The 11,916-nt window shown below is 40.7% G+C and overlaps 1 protein-coding gene across 2 annotated transcripts in view; it reads right to left on the reverse strand.

Moving 5' to 3' along the window:
* usp54b (ubiquitin specific peptidase 54b) overlaps positions 1 to 11,672 on the reverse strand; it is a 51,822-nt gene extending 40,150 nt beyond the window's left edge. For both annotated transcript variants that reach the window (XR_015104201.1, XM_086139574.1), the window contains exons 1-2: positions 11,083 to 11,672; positions 1,799 to 1,891 (exon numbers count right to left, since the gene is read on the reverse strand). Coding sequence is in view for 1 of the 2 variants with exons in the window: in XM_086139574.1 (XP_085995700.1) it covers positions 1,799 to 1,891; positions 11,083 to 11,238 (249 nt within the window). In the remaining variant the exon portion in view is untranslated. The remainder of the gene's footprint in view (positions 1 to 1,798; positions 1,892 to 11,082) is intronic.
* Between the last annotated feature and the right edge of the window lie 244 nt (positions 11,673 to 11,916).

Raw genomic sequence — 11,916 nt, forward strand, 5'->3', positions numbered from 1 at the left:
CTAAGACTTGAGATCTTTGCTTCGTTAATATCGTCACCATGACTGTCTTTAGCATATCTTTGTCCCTCAGAATTGCACAGATGGCTGACTTAGCCGTGTCGTAGGGATACGAACTGCTTTCACATTCAGGGTTCAGCTATTTCCTTCTTCAGATCGACTGTAATTGTTAACTTCTCAACACCACTATCGCAAGCACTCTTAACTTCTTTGGGAGCCATAGTGAGGGCTAACTAATTGAAAAAAATCATTATTACAGGAGAATGATGAACAATGTAAACAAGACTGAGTACCAAGCTCAACTGTCTCTACACTTATAACGCCACAACGCAGAAAGCTGACAAATTTTTTGTTTGTGTTTGTGCACCAAGACTGGTTAATAGGTCAAAATTTGATCAAAACTCTGTGTGTTGGTCGATTTGTAGGTGGCGTTCGGAACCCAAGGTTCTACTGAGTTGGCACTGGCAATGTTGTTGAAACAGTAATAATCAATAACGATAAAACATTTTTTTCTTAGACCTGCACGAAATGGAAAGAATCATGTTGTGGTTTGACACCATTAAATAAAATCTGACTTCCCCAACAGGGGTCATGGCTTGGGGTCAATCCTTTCTTTGATGGCTAACGTTAAGCTAGGTCAAAAAATTGAATGGTGCGTGGAGATGTGTTAAATCGGCAGCGTATTTGGTCTTAAATGTGTTGGTCAATTTAATGGTGGGGGCCAGCTCTCCCTGACGGCCGAAAGAGCTCCAGGAAATGGTCGCGGAAATGCGGTCCCTGAAATGCTGTCAGGAGGTTTGCAGCGACCCGCGCCTCACCACAGCTTGACCAATTCCGATTCCATCGTTTTCTGAACGCGTTTCTTTTTTTTCTGTCTATCAGCTGTCACTGTGTTTCCCTGGCAGCTCCCAGGGCCGTTTCAAAGCTCAGAATATGAGCGCTCTCCAAAATTTCAAGGGCGTCCGCTTCGACTGTAGAGATGTGCGCGGTGCTGGCGGAATAAATCAGCTGTCTATCTCTTTTGTTGCCTCATTTGGATGTATATCAGTCAGGGGTTCTTTTTTTTTTTTTTTTTTTTTTACCAAAGCCTGGCTCAGTATCAGCTGCGAAAAAAAAAAAAAAAAAGAAACAAGCCCGTTTGAAGGGATACCGCATTAGCCGTCGGTTAATCCCAAGCTGTCAGTTCATCGGAGATTCAGTGGACGAAAAAAAAAAAAAAAACGCACCACAAAATTAAACACACACTTGATAAACCTAGAAATGCAACACACCATTTGAGGAGAGCTTGTGGATTTCATCTTTTTGAGTTATAACATTTATATATAAACATATACATAGTAGAATTGGAGTGTTTCCATTGAATCATCCCAGCTGTCTGCACCAAAGCACCAAAGTCCACCCAAACTAAACTTTGGACCGAGCCCGACGTTTTTTTTTTGTTTTGTTTTTTTTCACGCCGGAGCTTCCAGGCTTCCTCCCTGTCAACAGAAACACAAGGCAAAGCCGGGTTTTTGTAGAGCAGTTCAGAGTCGCCGTCCCCGTTTCTACTTTTCCGACTGTGAAGACTTATAAGCTTTTTGCCGAACTGTGAACTGACGCAGAAAAGCCAAAAGTGTCCTCGACGAAACCATCTTACGCTACTTTGGATTTCGTGTTTGCCTGAAAGCCGTTTTTCCATAAAACTTTCTCTGGGCGGGGCTGGATAGTAAAAAAATTGTCTATTTTTCACTTGAGTCTGCTTTTGATCATGTAACTGGTGACAGAGGTTCATCCAAAACGTTGACAACAAAACCAGAAGTACCTTTAACGCGCAGAAGATGCAGGAGTCCTCCATGCATTTGTGTGTGGTCAGCTGCCGGAAGCTTCTGCGGAAAATGTCGAGATGCCACAAAACCTGAGGGGAAACGAAAAATAGAATTTAAAAAAAGTAGGTTGATTATGAATGGGACACACTGTGCGTTGCAATTTGTTTCTCCAGTCATGAGGATGAGTTATAATCCTGATTTAGTGACACTTTGGAAATATATCCTAGTTGTATTTTTTTGGCCAATTTGCACCCAAATTTTACTTATTATTTATTCATTTATTCACTCATTCTAATGTTATTGGTTTACTGGTGAACTGTAGATAGTCAGTGTCAGGAATAAAAACTAAAAAACCCATACTGTACATTTCGTTTCCACCCTGCACTCGTGTACCACTATTACACATTTTTGTACATATTGGTGTTTTTGTATATACTGCCAATTTTTTCCCTCTTATTTATTTTTTTTTACCCAACTTACTCCCTCCCTTGTATAGTGAGCAAAAGAATAGAATAAAATACAATATCTAATTCTATTCTTTTACAAATTTAATTTCACATACCGGATAGCGCAGTAGAAGTACTGTACTTTCCAGACTTGAGCTGCTTCTTTTTTCACAAGCTTTGAACACTGCGAGTTAAACAATGTTGCGGCTCATTTTGAGATTTTTTTGGGGAGCAAATGAGCTCCATGCTACCAAAACATTTAGCCTCGTCATGTCAGATCATTGAAATTACTGTAATATTCTGAGGCTGTTCAATTCTGACCCTGAAGAAGACGACTTCATGTCACTTTATAGGCACAGTTTTGGGGAAAAAAAGGGATTTCCAGTGCGTATTTGTGGATGTTACTGACACAAAATGTGCTTTTTTTTTCAATAAAATCAAGCAGGAATTCTGTGCAGAAATGCAATGTCATGCCTTGGCAAATAAGTAATTATCATTAGAACGGCTACATCAATATACTTTTTAAATAAGCCGTATCTTGGAAACAGTGGTTGCCACGGTGAGACATCATCACCATCATCCAGAATTTTTGTTTCAAATATGAAGACCTGTTCAGCTAACTCTTTCTGTAATTCACAGATAATCGGGAGGTGCTGATCGTTATGGTGTGTGTGTGTGTGCTAAAAATGAGCATATGATTTCCATCTTGCCATGGTAACCAAGATTTCAGAGCAGGATAAGCTAAGATAGACTTTATTGATACCATGAATGGGAAATTCAATTGTCAATATATTCATATATAATAATCTATAAAATATATTATCAAATATAAACTCTGGATAAAATGATATAAAAATATAAACAACTATACAAACAACAGAAAAAACAAAATGTAGAATATGAGAGAAGCCAAAGAAATGCTTTGTGATTGGAGGTAGAGCAAAAAAAAAATAAAGAGCGCGGAGAACAAACTAGCTTGTTTCGGCGTAAACGTAGTTTCTGCTTACTTGCAGCCATTGCCTTTTAGCCTCTCTTGATTTCTTTCCTTTTTTTTGCAATGCCATTTGTCCCGGTAGGTGCCAAGCCTATTACATCACCGGGACAGATGTGATTTTCAATCATCATCTGCAGCCGAGAAATAATAATGATAAAAAAATAAAAAAATAAATAAAAAAAGGATTACTCCTTCTATCGACGCCGAATCAAAGGGCCTCCTATAATCCGATTGGTTGCTCAGAATTTGCAGCCCCTCTGTGGCTTTTAGCCATTTTTCAGCTAATTGTTTTCCACACACACACACACACACACACACACACACACACACACACACACACACACACACACACACACACACACACACACACACACACACACACACACACACACACACACACACACACACACACACACACACACACACACACACACAAAAAAGTCTACTTTAGATCATTTCAGCGGTGCAATCAAAGTAAGAGGCAGTGTTGTTGCAGCAGATACGAAAAGGCGCCGTGGAAACATCACATTTACGAAAAGCCACGCACACGCGTTGGTCTGCAAACGCGCCGGCATGCACAAAAACACAACTTATATGTGTTGCAATCTTTGCACCGCACTGTGTGAGACTGGGGAGAGTGATAGGTGGAGCAGAGAGGGGGCGGAGGATGACAGACTGCATGCTGACGCCAGTGTATGCGTTCTACCCCTCCACCCCTTTAGTTTATTTGCCGGTGATGAATCGGCTCCCGGCACAGCACTGCAGCAGCCACAAGGAGGGCACACTATCTGTGCCCATCTCTCCTCATTATTCTATCTATCTGTCTGTCTGCACCAAAAGGCCAGGAAAATTGGTACGAAATTACCTGAAAACAAGAAATTGCTGACAAAAGTTATCAGGAAAAGACAGCAGGGTGGGGTGAATAAGGACATTTCCAATAAAACTGTAAATTTAACTTATTTAAAATGATTGAAATTACATATTTTAAAAGGATGCTACTTTAGATTTCGTCCCTTGTTTCCGAGTCGTTCTGTTCGGTATAATTTTTTTTATTCGTTTTATTCATTTTTTTATTTAATTTTTTTTATTTTTTCATTGTTTTTTGGGGGAGATTTTTTTTTTTTCATGATTTTTTTATTAGTTATTTTTTCATAATTTATTGCATCAATCATCTTTGCCCCCGGGTCGTTTTCTCTCCTCCTGTTTTTTCCGGAGCACGGCACAGAAATTCAAAATTATCCAAACAAATGACAGCGGCTGCAGTTTCAGTAACAGTGAATTCTAAAAAAGCTCCTGGTTAAAGTCAGATTTTCGTTTGTCGGAAAGTCACGACTGCGATGCACTCGTTCCGAACCAAAGTTTTAAGTGTGTTTTCAGCCGTCAGGAATATTCCATTTGTGAGGGAACCACTCGTAAATTTCAACCGAATTAGGTATAAAGCATCCCCCCTTCTCGGAATAAAACATGAACTGATTTGAATTTAATAGCCAAAGGTCAAGGTCACGGTTACACCGCGCAAACATTTTAAAGCCATGAATCAAGAATTCATTTTCTGTTTATGACACAAATGTCTGCCGGGATACAATGGAGGGATGGCGTTCTACATGCAGAATGTTAAAGGTCAAACTCATCCTTACATCATTATAAAAAAACACTTTCTGTGCCATTTTCCAGACTTTATCTCGGCCACAAAGGGGGCCGTATTTCACGTTTCACAGGGATGATTTGGTGACATTGATCTCGGATTTCCACCTTGAAACTTCGGTGATTAAAAAAACGCTTAATACCTTTTATTAAATTTCTGCCTGAGACTTGACTACATATATCACAGAGTCTGAATGGGAACGGGTGATTAAATTAAATTAAAATGAAATAAAACAAAATAAAATAACAAAAAAGGATATAAATTAAATCAAATTGAATTTATTTTAATTGAAATCAAAAATTATTATTTTATTTCATTTTATCTTGCTGAAATTAAGACTGGGGATGCCAGAAGGGGGAGAGTAAAAATAATAATACACGAGGAATATATTCAAAAGTCAGCTGGGAGTTAAAAATTCTCCGGAGCTCGTCTGTTTCCGAAATCAATCTGCGAAAAAAATTAGTGGGAATTTAGACAGGACTTACATCTAAACAGTCTATTGTATTTTAAAACTATAAACACATTAAATAATATTAAAACATCACCCTGGGGCCATTTTAAATACTGGGACTTTTTTTTGTTTTGTTTTTTTTTTTGCTTCGGAGCCGTAAAAATTATCAGATATAATATAAATTAATTTTCAGTCCACAAAATACAAAATGAGAAGTTATATAAAGCCAGAAAATTACAAGTGACTATTTATTTTTTGCAAGAGCGTCCCGAAGAAGAGACGCAGCTGTCGTTCTTGAAGAGAGCTGACGGGACGTTTGTTGTCACGGCGAAGCGTTTCGGTCCCCGGCAGAAGCCCCTCTCAGCTGAGCAGCACTAATCACCATATTCAACCGCGGTTATTCATAACCCATTGGGACTTTTTTTTTTTTTTTTTTTTTTTTTTTTCCATTCAAAGGGATGCTGTTGTCATGACGCGAACGGCCCCTGTATATTTTTACCCCAGGCGTTTCGCTGGCTGTCACTGGTTACACTCCCACCGCGCACTTTTCCCAGGTGCTTCCTGACTCCTGTCATCGGCGTTTGTGTCTCCACGCCCACTATGACAACCAACCCTTCATCATGTCCTCATCCTGCGATCGCAAGGGAGGATGAGGATGCGATCCCAGAGCGTTGCTGGGATCTCGAAGCCTAGGATTTTCTGATTGATATTTTGATTGGAAATGTTTTCGGGGACACCTCAACTGCCCTAACGACTCTTTATGTGGCCCCGTGACTGACAGGTCCAAGGTGAACCCCGCCTCTCGGCCAATCAGTGCTCGGACGGCCTCCGGCATCCCCACACTGAATGCAGGATAAGAGGATGAATGAATGAATAAAAAAAATAATATTTTGTGTCGTTTTATGCTGTGGCTTAAAAGGTTTGTCTCTCATCTAAGTGGTGATTTTAACATTTTCCACAAGATTTACAAAAACTGTCTGGACGTAATAATTCATCCACTCTTTTTGTATTAAAAGTACACAATACAATCTCCCAATGAAATTATTTTTAAGATACGGTGTTAATTATGATAATTCCATCCCTACTATAGCCAAAACATTCATCATATCATTGCATTATTAAACTACCTTACATACAAAATAACCAAAAAATTAATTATGCTTTATTTTTTTTAAACTTTACTTTCCTCAATAACTGTCACCTAATGAATCTCTCCTTCTAAATAAAGCCAATTTTATTTCTTTCAATTTTCTTTTACCCGCACAGCAAGAACTCATGGGGAGCGTTTCCCTCACAGCGCCTTCTTCCCTCTCATTAAACCACTCACGCGCACACACACACACACACACACACACACACACACACACACACACACACACACACACACACACACACACACACACACACACACACACACACACACACACAACGACCAATCCCCAACCGGTGCCCCCCCCTCCCCCTGAGCTGCCTTGCTCAAGGGGCCCTTCGGGGGCGAGCGTGAACATTTCAGTCTGTGCCAGTGGAGCGTTGGCAAACATTTCAGTTCGCAAACAAAGCCTGGCTCTGCAGAGAGGAGAACCACGAGCTGATAATAATTTTAGCATCAATGATGTGGATGGATTTTTTTTTTTTTTTTTTCACAAAAAATTTTCAAAACATGTGGGAATATATTGCATTTCAGTGGATATCAGACTGAAAGCCTTTGGAGATAATTGGATTGCTGAATAGCATTTTTGCATTAATTATAAGAGTCAAATAAATAAATAAACAATTAAAACGCAAAGTTATCTTTTAAGTTGCAGGTACTCATAAAAACAATACAATATTAGGAGGCAACAATATGACAGTAGAAACAGACACACACACACACACACACACAGGAGCATATCAGCATCGCAACATTCTCAAAGTCAATTCTCTCCCATCTTTGTCCTGTAGAATAAACAGCTCCTCTCCTCAGTGCTTGTTTGTGTATGTGTGTGTGTGTGAGTGTGTGTGTGTCCTTGAAGTGGCCCATTTTCTCTTTGTTGAAGCCTTTTCTTCATTTAACAAATAAACCTTGTGCCCTTCGCTTTGTTTTTTAGTCCCTTTTTAGTCTCTTTAGTCTCCTTCCTCTCCCTCTCTCTCTTTCTCTCGCTCTCTCACCTGATTACACTCGACTATGCCGTTCGATCAGTATCCCCTTTATCCCAGTTACTCCTCATCGTCACCCCATCTTCTCCTTCCTCCCTTCAATAACTTTTACTCCTCTCAACCCTTTAATCTCTGCAGCTTCCTAAGTATCTACCCCATCGACCCTTCCTCTACGCTCCTTTCTTTCTTTCCAGGCGGCAGTCGGGAGGCATTTAAGTGTAAATGTGTGTGTCCGTGCATTTGTGATCTTGCATGTGTGTGTGTGTAGGTGACTTAATGCCAGCTGAAAGTCAAGAAAGCAGGCGTGCGTCGGTGCGCGTGTGCTCAGCGAGAGACGCAGCAGCGGTAGCAATGCAGTGTAAGCATCGCACGCACATGCGCGCGCACTGAGGCCAGAGGAGCATCGGTGCCAAAACCCACAAAAACATGCAAACACCCATTAATATGGCGCTAATCTCTTCCCTGTCACGCTTAAATGTCAGTTTACTGCAGTGTTTGTAAAGGGATGGGAGGGGGGAAATTGGGGGACAAACAACACTAATGTGTGTTTGTGTGTGTGTGTGTGTGTGTGTGTGTGTTTGTGCGCGCGCACATATTAATCAGCATGAGACAGGGAAGTAATACTGTAATGCACGGTCACAAAATGCGTCACTGTAAATACAAAATAACAAGCATTCGGGCTAAAGGGATTTTTTTTTTCCTACAAAATCTGATGAAATATATTACTGTTGTCACAATAAAGCACCGCAATCAAATCAAGCCATTTGTATGTGTAAAGGGGATTCGGACTTACTGATTTATTTCACAGCGATTTTTTGGAAAGCATCTGGGACGCTTTTTTTTTTTTTTTTTTTCCCATTTTTGCTCTTGATTTTGCCACGCTGGGGATTAAAACACAGGTTCTCGGCGCAAAAGGCAGGCTTGTTTACGTCCACGGGGCGGCACTGTGGAACTCCAAGTGCCTAGTTTCTTTCCAGAAACTTCATTCATTCATTCATTTCCTATACCGCTAGGGCCTTGAGTGTCAAACTCAAGGTCCGTGTGAACATCTTAAAAGGTCTGATTGTCTTAAAATAAACAAGTCAAACATGTGTACTGACCATAAACTACATTTTCCACAATTCATGCCAATCATGCAGCCCATGAAGTGACGACATCCCGCCAACAAGGCGAACGGAGAAATACAAATAATCTCTAAATGTCCAGGAAGAGAAAATTTGATGCAGATAGAAGGCTGTTTCAAGAAATATGGGAATGCGTATGTGATGCATATGTTATTTAACATTAAGGAGTAGTTACATTTTACATTACATTTGGTTACATTCAGTTAGATCATACTGCTACCATTACATCCGGCCCTTTGAGGGCAACCATTATGCTGATGTGGCCCTCGGTGAAAATGAATTTGACACCCGGGTACACCCTGGACCCGCCGCCAGTCAATCACAAAACCACATGGAGAAACAAACAACCATTTCTATGTCATATGGAGACATGTAACCATTTACTTTTCATTTCATTCATGCCATAAGACCTTCATTCACACTTCATCTAGAGACAGGCAAGCATTCGTCCTCTCATTCACACACCATATACTGCACAACATTGCAGGAAAAACCACTCATCCTTTTTTTGCACATTTGTACATTCACATATCTATATATTTATTTACCTATTAATCATATTCACTGCTGTGACAGTGAAATTTTTCCCTTTGTAGAAACGACCCACTGCTGCTATTTAACTTGCACTGCTTTATAACTGCACTGCCACCAAACTGCTGCAGTTCACTGTTGTTAATATACACTATATATCTATCACTTGCACTTTACCCACCTGCACTTTACTGTAATTTATATCTAAGTACTATTCGCTGATGCCTATGCAAAGGAAATTTTGCTCTCTTTACACCCTGTTGCGTACAGAATAAAGTACAAGTGTGGAGAGACACAGAAGTATTCACCCTGTCATTCATATGTAATATTGAGGCATATAAACATTTTCTCTCGCATTCACACGTCATATAAAGATATAAAACCATTCTCCCTCTCATTCACACAACATATAGAGATATATAACTATTCACTTTGTCATTCACGCGCTTATTCATACATCATATTGAGGAATATAAACATTTAATCTGTCATTCCTCTCATATAAAGATGTACAACCATTCACCCTCTCATTCACACTACATATAGATATACAACCGTTCACTTTGTCATTATCATATACTAAAGACACAAAACATTCACTCCCTTATTCACACATCATTCAGAGACAAACAACAATTCACTGTCATTCACATTGAGGCATTAAAAATTTAGTTTGACATTCATGTCATATAGTCATACAACCGTTCACTCGCTCATTTGCATATCATATAGAGACATAAAACCTTTCAGTCGCTCATTTGCACATCATATAGCGCAGAGGTCGGCAAGCCGCCGCTCCGGAGCCGCATTCGGCTCTTTGATCACTCCGATGCGGCTCCTTGCGGCTTTTGAAATGTCATTTATTTTAGTTTGTTCATTTTTAAAATGTAATTTTAAATTTGAAGATTATGGTGATCTTTTAACATCGAAATAAAAACCTATTAAAATATTTTTGTCTCGACTGCACTTGCCAGTAAAAAGGATGACAGCGCACAGAAAATGGGCGTTATTTTTGGTTTGCTGCCGTTGGATAATTTAAGTTCAGCTCTTTTTCATAAATACAAGAAGGACTCAAATAGATAATTAAGAGTATTTTGCCTAAAAGCAACCTTCACCCTGATACCTTTTTTCAAAATGTTGAGGTCAAAATGTTTTGTCGCATTTCATTTTCTCTGCAGTGGGTCATTGATTTAAAAAAATGCGACACATTTTGTTTATAGCATAAAGGCAAAAGAAAATAACATGATAGGCCATGTTAATTCCTTTTGCGCCGGTTGTGTTTACTGTGGGGAAACGGGTCCAAATGGCTCTTTGAATGGTAAAGGTTGGACAACCAACCATTTACTCTCTCATGCACGTCATATAGAGGCACGAAACCATTCACTCCGTCATTCAGACATCGAATAGAGATGTGCAACCATTCACCCTTTCATTCATGTCTCAGAGGCATTTAGGTCCTGTGTCGGAATTGAACCAGTCTACCAGTCGTACTTGTAAAATCCCTTAAACTTATTAAACGACTTCTTGTCGGGCAAAAGGTCTGAGCTCATTTAAAAGACCGCAAGAATGTATAACATAAATGCAACACAGTCTACTACTAGAACTTCTGTTAAGTACTCCGACCCTTTTTTTTGTGACTAATAAATATATTTAATTACTTTAAGCGTTTGCACCGCAGGGACACTCCACGGACCTGCAGTGCAGCAGTACTCTCTGAGAGTTTTATTTAATTCCGGTCTTCGGCAAGTATTGAGAAAAAAAAAAAGACAGCAACATACGTCTTCCTTAAATCTCTATGGTACCAGAGAATAAAATGTAAAGATGTATTTGAAGCATTTGAAAGCTTGCGAGCGTCAAGGTGACCGAGGAGCGGGCGGTCAAAACAACCACATGATGCCGGGAGCGCCGAAAACTCGGCGGCGTCCTAATTCTCGCCCCGCCGAACCGACTGACCTGCAGAGCGCTGTTCAGGAAGCAGCTGTTCTGTCCCGGCTCGTTGCTCAGGCCTTTGCTGGGCGCGATCGAGGTCATGGTTCTCGGGGTCACCAGCCCCTGCGTCCCTCCTACTGCTCCGCCGCCTGACGCAAAGTAGTTCCTCTTCCACGACATCACTACCTGGGTGCCCCCGTTTCGCCGGCGAGGTGAGAAGGAGCCGGAGAGGCGGACGAGGCGACGGGTTCTATGTCACTCCCATGGGCGAGAGAGAGGGAGAATGAGGGAACGGCGACGTAGATGGAAGGAGGAAGGCGGCGGAAAATCGAGGGGATGTGGTGTGTCTCGGACGGGGATTTGGCACCCATGCAACCCTCCCCCTCTCCAGCCCTTCTTTAACTTTAGAATCTGTCCGCTCGCCGCCGGGGCCAAAGTTGGGTTTTTGTTTTTATTTTTTTTAGCTCCTCGGATTTAAGGGTTTAAGTCTGAGGACACGAGAGCGCGTCCAAAGCGTCCTCTGGTAGATACCGAGAACTAAATGTTGATGTGTCAGCCGTGCCGCTCCCATGTGGGCCCTCTTTTAGATGTTCTTGTCTCCTCCTTTTCTTCCCCTGCAACACACAAAGGCCAACCTGTTAGACCACATAAGCAGGCAGGTCAAGAACAGTCACAAGGGCGGTATTAATTCCTCACCCGTTGGCATTTTCCTCCCCAAAAACCAAAATTAAAAATTGCCTTACGGTGCCATGGTTTGGGCTAAAAGTAAACCGTCTTTTATCTTAACACAGTCGGCCGTTGAAGGCAAGAAGGAATGGCAAAATGAAAAAAAAAAGGAAAAAAAATCCAAAAAAAACA

Source organism: Fistularia commersonii, chromosome 32, assembly GCF_037954325.1.
Source record: "Fistularia commersonii isolate RoL2024-O1a breed Wild chromosome 32, RoL_Fcom_v1.0, whole genome shotgun sequence".
NCBI classification, from domain to species: Eukaryota; Metazoa; Chordata; class Actinopteri; order Syngnathiformes; family Fistulariidae; genus Fistularia; species Fistularia commersonii.